Here is an 11,656-nt window from a genome sequence, read left to right on the forward strand (position 1 = left end):
CAAAAACTTGCAGCAATTATAGATATATAAGCATAACCAGTTGTATGGAGTTTTAAAAGAAAGGATTGAAAAATATTTCTGACATTGAAGAGCAAAGCAGTTTTGGCACTGATAGATCCTGCTTGGATAAAAATCGGATCTTAACACTTTTCCTCCAAGTTCTTTGATAACTTGTCCCTTGCTGTAGCAATGCTGTCTCATACTTATCATAATTCTTCATACAGCTTTGCAGACGATCTTTCCTTAGCAGTTGCTTCAAAGGGATTAATTTCCCCATTTACTACTTTGTACGTATCCTTACCTTCCCCTCTTTTAGATCTGTCATACTTCTTTCTTCTCCCTAACCTTCTGTTGCACTTTATCATTCCATCATCAAGTTTCTTCGTCCCAAGGAGGCCCATTACCAGATGTTTACCTAGCACTTCCTCTCCCGCTCGTACCACAACTTTGATGTTGGCTTTCTACCAGTCATTTACCAAATCTTTTTCCTCAAACTCTAGCAGCACTCTACTTTTGAAGGTTTTTTCCAAATCCTTATCCTTTAACATCCACCACCTACTTGCTTTCCTTTTCGTCTCATCTTTATCTTCGTATCCACACTCACCCTTTATTACTTTATAGTTGGTAACGTCTTTTAGTTGGTTTCTTCTACATAGCACAAAATCGATCTGGCTTTCCTTTCCTCTGCTACTATAGGTAACAGACAGGTCTTCAATCTTCATAAATAACTTATTCACTGTCATTGCAAAGTCAATCACACTATTTTCTTTATCGATTCTTATTCCCATACCCAAACATCCTTGAACCCTTTCTATTTCCGCTCTTTCTATAGATATATTTACCCTAAATGTAATTTTTCTACCAAATTGCACAAGCAGGTATTAATAAATATTAAAAAAATTTAATCGTTAACAAATTTTACTTCCATCAATCTTCTATCTTTACTTTGTATGGTAGATATGATATTTTCCGAGGTACTTCAAGATAAAAGGTTGAATAATAAAGGTCTGCAATTTTGGAAAACTTTTTGAGCTGGAGCACAGTCAAATATTACTTATAAAAAAGCAATACCATCCTGACTGTACTATAATTATTATTTTGTACCAACTAAAGCTTCATATATGAATGAAGTATTTTTGACCAGAAACCACTTAAGGCAAGAAAATAAGTGGGGAAAAACAGAATAGTGAGATGACAGATTCCGTAAGTTTTCATAGTACATTATAGTAAATATGGTGGGGTAACAGAGACATATAGAAACCTTAGTGAATGTACTGATAGGAAGAACAAAAAGTAATCTCAAATGCAACTATAGAAAAAGAAAATCAATCAAAAGTTGGTACCTATTCTCGTTATTTTTTTTGCACTTTTTCCTTAACATCTACACATTGTCACTAATTTTGGTATACATTCATACTTATAAACTTACGGTCTAAATAAATCTCTTAAAAATTTGTTTTTTTATAATACATAAACGTAAGATATTATTAAAAAGTTTGGCATGCCTATAATTTATATTTACCTTAAAGATTGGTGTAGTTATTGTTTGAATATGTTGTGAATAACTATAATTAAACTTATTAGTGTTTTAGCGTCACTTATAAAATAGCCGCTTTTTATAAAACTGTAACGTGATTTTACTAATGTCTATTGTATTGAGAATTTTACATTTATTTGAATGAGTCTTTATTATACAGTTATTTTTACCACAATTTTAATTCATTTAAACTAACACGAAAAACTAGAACGCATCTACTTAATTTATATGATTTATTTACTGTCTGCACGATACGATATGAATTTCAGACTTAACAATATAAATTTGTAACTAAAACTAACCAACTACTACTCAGTTTCAAGCATTTATATTGTCCGACCCTGGCTCTAGACTTCACTGGAAACTTCTATAGGCGGAATGAATATCCGGCGCCGTTTACTAGATTGGAGTCTATTCCATCATAGGCGGAGCACGGCTGTCGTAAAAAAACGAACTACAGAAATTTGTTTCTTGAAGACAGAAAAAAAATAAAATAAAAAATGATCACTAGGAACGCTTTCCGAAAGAAATAGAACATGATTTTTAACGGAGGTAAAGGAACTAATAGAACCAAAACACATAAAAAAAGATACGTGGATTGGCTACCTAAAAAAGCTCTATGCAGAGGAAGAACAAACGACGCTAGAACCAAAAACACTAGAAATTACCACAAATGAAGAACTTAATATAAATGTACAGGAAGTTCAGAAAATACTTGAAAAGCTGAAGAACAGAAAAGCAGCAGGTAAAGACGGGATACCAAATGAATTACTGAAATATTGTGGAGCAGCAATGACAGAACAATTCACAACATTAATTAATAAAATTATAAAACACAATAAAATACCGGAAGAATGGAGAACGAGCGAACTAATTCTACTATTCAAAAAGGAGATAAAAAACAACTAGAAAACTACAGAGATATAAACTTGTTAAATACTACCCTAAAACTTACAACTAAAATTTTACCAGTGCTAATAAATCAGAGGATAAGTTTAGCAGATGAACAAGAGGGTTTTTGTAGTGGAAGATCGTGTACAGATGCAATATTCGTTATAAAGCAAATTAGTGAGAATCACTAGAGTATAGTAGACCAGCATTTCTGTGTCTGAATGTGAAAGCGTTTCACAGAGTAAGACTCAAAGATGTAATCCATCTTCTGTATAATAGAGAAGTTCCCCTAAATATTACAAAAACTATCGAAAACATCTACCAAAACAACAAAATGGAAGTCAGAATAGATGGACAACTTACAGAACCTATAGAAATAGGCAGCGAAATAAGACAAGGGGACTCATTGAGCCCCATTCTCTTCAATTTGATCATGGATGAAATCATCAAAAGCTTTAACAAAGAAAGAAGATACAGAATGGGAAACAAAGAAATAAAAATACTCTGTTACGCAGACGACGAAATATTGATAGTCCAAGATGAAGACTGGTCCACAGATTTAACAGGATTTAACCTCAGAAACAGGACCCACACAGCCACCAGAAACCAGGACCAGAAATGGCAGAGATGAGATTACTGAGAAGAATTACAGGAAATGCGCTGAGAGATCGAAAGAGATGTGTAGACATTAGAAGAAAATGTAACGTACAGTGTATAAATAAATGGACACAAAATAGAAAAAAAATGAAATAACCACATAAGCAGAATGGAGGAGACCCGTGTAGTCAAAATAGCAAGAGATAAATCACCAAACGGCAAAAGAAGTATCGGACCACCGTGCAAAAGATGGAGTGACAACCTTCTATAGAGATATTAATCCGCCAATGAACAAGCTGAATTGCTTATAAAGAGGAAGAAGCAAAAGAAGAAGATTGGGCTATTCTCAGATATTTTAGCGATTGCTATATATTTCAGAGATACAAAAAGTGTTTATATTTTCTCTTATTCAAAGTAGATGGAGCTACGTCGCAGCTTGAGCTTGAATGTGATGTTTGCTTGAGAATCCTACTTTTCTGTCTTCAATTAGGTACCGTCTGTCGAGTATCAATAAAGATGAAACATATCATGGTATGAACGAAGACAGAGTTAAAAGCGACATATATTTATACCTTCTGGTGTATAATATGCCCCTCTACATAACGAATTACACAAATTTACTCACATACAACGCAATATCTATATTTTTATCGTATGTTAGTTCTTTTTGTATTGCTTTCGTACTAGCGATGCTAAAACATTAATAAAATAGTTTGTTTCGTCGCATTCTATCATATTTATAATTAAACCTTCTTTTACAGACCTCCCGATGACTTGCTGAAACCGACACTTTACGAAAACATTCCCGGCAATCCCACCGGATCCATAGGCTGTACCGCTCCGCCCCCTCCGCCGAGGAAGGGTTCGTGACCGAAAAGCTCGCTCGCGTTCTATTCCAATTATACTTATACCTTCCCGATGTGCTGTTGTAAAGAACTAAAATATTAGATATTATAAGAGACATTTAAATTATCCACATTGGTAAATATATTTTTGTCGTTCGAGTGCGTACGTTGCGAAAGTTGAAAGCAACTAACAATATTTCTTTACGTCTTATTTTACTGTCTTTCCTCTGCTCTTTCGTGGTGCCTGCATAGAATAGAACCAAAAACGCTTTATATAGAACAATGTGGATTACTGACGTATAGTAATTGTTCGAGGTGCGATAATGAAGTAATTATGCTCTTATTAGGAAGTAACAAGTAACATGGGGGTAAGATATGTCTAAGAAAACGGCTGTGTTAGTACTGGACTGTGCTTTTAAAATTTAATAGGTTTTATACTTTATACTCTTTTACATTTTAAACTCTTTTTTGAGGTATGACAACCTGCGCCGTTCTGTTGAAAGACAAAATCTTCCGCTGATGTTAAACGGTGTTCCATAATCGGTAAAAGAAATTCCTCTAAAATATCCAAATATTTGTCCGTGTTTACAATTTCATCGATAAAATGTAACTTTCCCACACCTTTAGACGACATGCTGCCCCAGATCATGACAGATGCAGGACATTTGACTTTTCTCTTCAGACAGTCGGGATGGAAAGCTTCATTTCTCCTGCGAATGACGCCACTCCTAGTGTCTTTTACACACACTTCAAATCTGGACTAATCACTTCATTGTATTGAATCCCATTTCGACTGAATCCAATCTTTATGCTCTTTTGACCATCTTAGTCTATTTTTCCTTTGTTGTAATGTTAAAAATGGCTTTTCCTTATCCTAAAATAAAATGAAATTTATTATAAACAATTCGTACTAATTTTTTCAACTATAAAACCTACTTTGTAAGTACCAAATCCTAATTTGTGGGCCTCTCGGTGATATGTTGATCTAGAAATGTGTCTTCCAATAACGTCACTCCATAAAACGCTTAACTCCATATAATTTGCTCGTCGATAATATTCTCATCGATAACTTTACCTCGACCCATTGTACAATCCACAAACGGCAAAAAGCTTCACAATACTACAAAATACATTTGACATTAACTGACAATATTATTGTTTTGATGTCATTTTTACATAGCTACCTCTCAATTTAAAGTAATTATAAAAAAATCGTCGTATGTTGACATAAGTGAATGCATAGCCAGGGCATTATTGTTGAAAATCAATAAAAAACCATAAGGGTAATGTTTTTAAAATATTAATAAAAATGCCATTTTAATTAATATGGGAACTTATAAAACATGCAGAGTATAATTTGTTTATGGTACTCGACTTAAACTGCAAATTCCATAGGTGGGCCAACACGTATGGGAAGGGGCTCGTATGATATCATGTCCCCTGGTCATATTTCATTTTTGTCGCTTAAAGAAATGGATCTATGAGCCAATAACATGATTTTATAAAGATATACTAAAATTCAATAAGCTATGCAGGAGATGTGAACATTGGCAGGTGTAAGTCTCTAACAGGACCGCATTTAGGATTATCTTTTCGTTTAGCCCGAAGTATTATCTTGTAAAATACAAAATTTATATTTTATTTTGCAAAAATATTTACTCACATATTAGTGTGAGAGAATCTTTCATTTGAAAAAATGACGTATTGTTACTTTTTGGTCACATCCTGTATATAAACGACTGTCAAATATCATCGATTAGTAGGATTCCATCTTCAATTTACATTGTTTATTTCCAAACGTTTGTAAAATGTGCCCAATTAAGACTGCACCAAATGGGAAACTTTTTTATTTTAAATTTTATGACAAAAAGTGATTCTCTATATCTCTCTATAGTCTTGCGTGCACTAAAACTTAAAATACAATTATCAAAAAGTTTTTTGAGTCATATATGCGGTTTGTCAAAAGTATGAATTTTTTGTTCATATTTTTTGACAAACCTCATATGACTAAAAAATTGAGAATTTGATGCTTGTATTTTAGGTTTTAGAACATGCAGAACTTTTTTTCATAAAACTAATAAAAAATTTTCCCATATGATGTGGACTTGATGTGGATGAGTTGGACACACTGTATAAAAAATCAGTTTTATTGCTTTCTTGACGTACCCTCTTATTGAAACTACAACCAAATCAAATATTAATAGGGGACAATCTTCAATTTATATGTATTTCCAAGTCTGTATGAAAAACGAAGTGTTATTACTTTTTTATCGCACCTCGTATAGAAACTAGCACCAAATACGAGGGTCGATCAAATTTTAATGTGAGGCAATCTTCATTTTACATGTTTTGTCTCCAATCAAGTTGTTCTTTGAACCTATAATTGTTGAGCTATACATGTTGATAGTATTAAAAAACGTTAACAATAAATATTTACAGAATAAATTTTAATGTAATATAGAAGAACTGATGAATAAATGCGAAAGATTAAAGAAATATTTAGTTGCTGTTATAAAAAAAATCAAATGTGATGTGAATAAAAATCTATTATAAATTTTAAATTATTTAAAAATATTTTTATTAGACAGTTTGTACCAGCAATTGTAAGTTTTTTGATGCAGATATAAAGTGGACAATGCAAAGTTTTCATTTTGTTTTAAAGTTGTCTTTAGGATATAACTTTATGAGAATTTTTGAACCACAGGATATTTGGATCTTTGCCTTTCACTACACCATAATGAAAGATGACCAAATCCATCTGTTCATACATCTTGCATTGCAATATCGGGTGCTGGACCCCTTCTTTTCTTGTTTTGTAAATTTTCCGTACCTCCACAAGGACGACCCCTTTTTGTAATAAAACCAGCTTTATTAACTTTGCATAAACACTCTGCTACTGCCATTTTGAAATATGTCAGAGATAAACTATTATGCTCATTGTCACTTCTCCAAAGAATCGACGCATTGGCAGTCATCAAATCAATAATATGGAAAAATATACGCATGTACCATTTTTTGGATCTGAGTTTGATCATATATAATATCCCAACATTGAATTTATTACAGGTTGTACGAAATATGTGCTCTATATGGACATGTCATGCATAAATACTTTAAATAAAAGTCGATCTCTAACGGTTAGGTATAAAACTAAGTATTGTGCCGTAGATGACCCACTACGCGGTAAGGGGTTAAGCCGTTCGAGCTGTGGGCGTGGTCATGTGACTTGCGGCCATCTTGAAAGTGGGAGGTTCTTTCAGTGGTCTACAGGTACAGATACAAATATTTAGAATTGACTGGCACAAACTGTACATTATTGTTTATGTGGCACAAAATTTATATTTGCCTTATTTTAATCAGTACAAAATTATTTAGCTTTTTGTTAATATACAGAATAAAATCAAAATACTACCTCTTTTATATATTACTGGACGCAGTTCCATAAATCTTAAGAAATAAGTGACTGAATGATTTTACTGTGGAGTTGGAACTGAACAATGCTTATAACGATTTGAAGTTTATTCTGTGTATAAGAATTATTGAACAAAAGTTGAAATTATATTCTAGATTTTCATTATATTTTTTGATAGTGATTTTATATATAAGTAAGTACTAGTTACTAAAAATTTTATCTATACAATTATCATATGTGTGTCTAATGGACAACAGTTGTTTCGCTGAAAAAAATATTTTCAAGCTCTTCAAGATGTGGTTATAGTGGAGTAATTTCACATAAACTTTTTTAATAAAATCTATAAAACAAAACTAGATTAACTTAAAAAAATAATTATTCATCGAAGCGGTTTTTATAAATCTCTGGATGGGTATATGGGTATGCGTCGATCTTGGCGCCAGCATTGCTTCTTGGATCGGGCGCTTTCGGTGCGCAGTCGCACAGTGATATTTAAAACATTGCTCGGGATCAAGTCCTACATTACATTCAATGCATCGATATTTGGTACACTTGCCACATTTACCGCACCTTCGGTTTTTCAATTTTGTCCACCAAATGACTCACATTATCCAAACGAATTTCGTCAGCAACAATTTTTTTTTGAAGATTTTGGACGTACTCCACGTGGCGTTGGAATATCTGAAGCTGTCAGCAGAGCCTCCACAAAAGAAGCCACATATTGACTATTACCCCATTCTCTTAGCTTATCGAATAAGTCTATACCACCCATTCCCTTGTTATACATTTGTATAGCTTTTGGTTGAGGGACAACTATAATTTTTCTATCTTTTCTGGACCATCTGTTATAGTTTCATATAGTAAATATTTCTGGAGTTGAAATATTAATTGCCACAGTAACTTCATTATTGTTATTCCAGCTGATGTTCTTCGCTATGTAAAGCGAGGGAAGTTTCACAAATTTGTTTTTTTATTTGTTTGAGTGGGATTCTTTCAATCCTGTCTTTTCTAACTGTACCGATACAGTGTATCTTTTGATCTCTCAACCTTGCCAGTAAAGGTAAAGATGTAAAAAAATTATCAATATAGATAATAGATTAAGGTAAAAACCCTGTACACAGCTTTTCGGTTACGGAACTTCCTAACGAGTTACCCTGAAATTTATCTCCAGTTTCAGTATAGGGATGAAATTTTGCAAGGTAACCTTTATTGGTCGCAACGCACCAGAATTTATATCCGTAAAGGATTGATCTTCCTCGAATAAACTGTTTCATAGAATGATGTCCATAATACGGCTCCATGGCTTCGTCCACTGAGAAACTTTCGTTCACTCGCTGGAGGTAATAATAAAAACGTTAATTTAGATGGTCAATTAGGGGTTGAACTTTGAGCGCTTTATTGGTTTGTTGGTATAACGTATTATCGTTAAAGTGTAAAAATCTGTGAATCTGTTTCGACTCATAATATTACTAACTAGATGTGAGTGAGAGTCCCCTCGACATTCCCAATACATTCTCATAGAAGGCATCCAGAGAGAATAAGAATGCCTCAGTAGTTATATAAATCATTAACGGGCAAAGACAAAAGGGCAGGATTTTTGTGAATCGTACTTTACCATTTCTTTACAAAGATAGTGTATGAATTTTTCATCAAAAATAATTTAAACACATCGACTGGCTTCAAATTTTGTTGTTTCCATTTATTTAGTATAAATGATGCTTTTGTTTCCTGATTCGTGTTTCAGTCACAGTTGTATTTGACAGCACTGTTTTCTCAATTGCTGTATTTTTTCGAGAAACCGCTGTTAATATCCATGCTTTGAGATAGTGTACCTCGGAGAATATTTTGAGAAGTGTAATTGAACTGGTCTTCCTCATCACTTCCGGCATCATCTCTGTCAGAATCATTTCCGTCATTCAGTTGTAACTAAAAATACCATGATGCGGCAACTTGACCATCGCATACAAGGGACGAAACAAATGTTGTCTATTACCGACTCGGACACTTTTAATTTTGTATGATTTTTATGATCACAAATGTCAAATGTATTAATTCTAGATTGAATTCTTCCAAAGAACAATATTTTTATTATTAGGATTTTACTGCGCTCTTCTTGTGATTTAAAATCGTGATTTGTTTTATGTTTAGGTATTATATTTGTGTATTTTTCTATTTTTGCTAAATTATGTGTTTCTTTTCGGTCTTCAGTGTGAAGGCTTTCTTACGTGGACAGTCTTATACGTTGTAACATTATTTATTTGTGATTTTATTAAAGTAGAGCAGACATTTAAATATGTAGACAAACTTACCTTCAAAAAATTATTTTTCAAGCCCAAATTCAGTGTTAATATATTTTTATGTCAAAACAATATTTTATATTTACTATTTTCATTTCTTTCGACCGTAAACAATAAATGTCTGCTAAAATCTTTTGTAACAAATACAATTTTTTGAACTTTAAACGGTGCTAATGATTTTATAGCTTGTCAGCTTTGTTTATATTTTGTCGCATTTTAGAAATGTAAAGATTTTTGACATTTTACGTTATAGGTAATATAAATTATTATTATATATTTGAGTTTTATTTGTGTGGGTGTGTATTGTGTTATTCCAAATAATAAAACACTTTTACATGAATATACGAAAAAATTATATCGGCATCTTTTGAATGCAATCGGCAATTTCAATCTTAGAAGATCCCTTAAAAATTCATAATCCACTCTCACCACTCTTACTAGAAGATCCGAAAATGGAGGGGACTAAGCTTATGTAGGTTAACGGCTCTACAAAATATCTTAAAAATCCACAATTCAAGAAGGATTCATGCAAAAAAACAGATCCCTCTCAAGTTTGGAATAAAATCAGACAAATGAAAGGACAACACACATCATATAAAATTCCTGCACTTATCCAAGAAAATAAAACTATTACAGATGACCGGGAAATTTCAGAAAAAATTGCTGAATATTTTAGCAACAAAACGAAAGGTAACAACATCTTCCTTAGAACACCAAAAACATCCACAAAAACCTACGCGACAAATTCCAGTCATATATAGTGCATAAATATGGACAATCCAAGAATTTCCTTCTTCTTGGCAACAGTCGCTTGTAATTCCAATCAATAAATCTGATTCACTGTATTACACAGTAAACTCTTTCAGACCAATCTTTTTGACGTGCACGTTGTGTAAACTCTTGAAAAGATGCTCAATATCCGACTTGTTTGGTATCTTAAAAAGCAATGTTTTTTTGATAAAGCCCAATCAGGATTTAGGAAAAACCGCTGTATATTAGACAACCTCATTATCTTACAATCTGAAATTGCACATGCCTTCGCCAGCAACAGGGACCTTATTGCTGTATCTCTCGATAATGAGAGCGCATTAGATATGACAGTTTAGAAATCGGTAATCCTAGAGACAGTACAGAAAATGGAATTGTCCAACTTCTTGAAATTGTTCTTGAGAACTTTTTGTCTAACTCTACCAACGGAAAATTCTCAGCAACACATATTACAGAAAATGACATACCACAAGAATCTGTCCTAAGTACTACTCTATTCTTAATGAGCATAAACAACATTGATACGCTTTTTCAACCTCCAGTCAACAGCTCCTAACTCACAACTAAATTGCCTCAATGTCATTTAGAATACCGCCCTTCGAATATGTCTTGGTGCTTTTAAATCTAGTCCCACAGAAAGTGTTCATGTCGAAGCTAACGAACCGCCTACCAATATTCGACGTCAGTGACTTATTTTCTCCTACTTTTTCAAAGCATCAGCTAATCTAAATACTCCAGTCAATGGGTTAATCAACACTACCCAACCAATAACAGTAAATAAACCCAGACCAGCTTCATAATTATACAAAGTACTATTCCAATATTATCCTCTAATACTCCACCATGGACGTTGCCCACTATAAACACCAGTCTTTCAACATATAACAAAAAAGACACTCCTAGTTCGAATCTAAAGTTATCCTTTCTGGAACTCATCCAAAACAAACAGTATGACTCAATCATCTACACAGACGCTTTGAAAGTTAAAGAGCAGGTTGGTTCTTCTGTCACTACCACCAAAGAAGTTATAGCTACCTACCGTCTTCCATATCACTGTAGCATCTACACAGCCGAACTATCTGTTATCATGAAAGGACTTATTTCTCCAATCAACAAATGCAAAAACATCGCAATTTGCACTGACTCATTATCGTCCATCCTATCCATCAATAATATTTTCAACCAAAACTCATTAATCCAAAGTATCAACAACGCATGCGACCAATTAGAAGATAGGATCATATTAGTTAGCATTATTTGGACACCATCACACGTAGATATTGCAGGAAATGAAAATGCAGATCAAGCA

At 33.2% G+C, this 11,656-nt stretch overlaps 1 protein-coding gene across 4 annotated transcripts in view; it reads left to right on the forward strand.

Annotated features, from left to right (window-relative positions):
• The window catches only part of LOC140442068 (tyrosine-protein phosphatase non-receptor type 11-like), a 92,233-nt gene extending 82,380 nt beyond the window's left edge, over window positions 1–9,853 (forward strand). For all 4 annotated transcript variants that reach the window (XR_011951060.1, XM_072533137.1, XM_072533138.1 and 1 more), the window contains one exon: window positions 3,787–9,853. Coding sequence is in view for 3 of the 4 variants with exons in the window: in XM_072533137.1 (XP_072389238.1) it covers window positions 3,787–3,895 (109 nt within the window). In the remaining variant the exon portion in view is untranslated. The remainder of the gene's footprint in view (window positions 1–3,786) is intronic.
• Window positions 9,854–11,656: the final 1,803 nt, after the last annotated feature.

The sequence above is a fragment of the Diabrotica undecimpunctata genome, chromosome 5 (genome assembly GCF_040954645.1).
Source record: "Diabrotica undecimpunctata isolate CICGRU chromosome 5, icDiaUnde3, whole genome shotgun sequence".
Classification (NCBI taxonomy): Eukaryota; Metazoa; Arthropoda; class Insecta; order Coleoptera; family Chrysomelidae; genus Diabrotica; species Diabrotica undecimpunctata.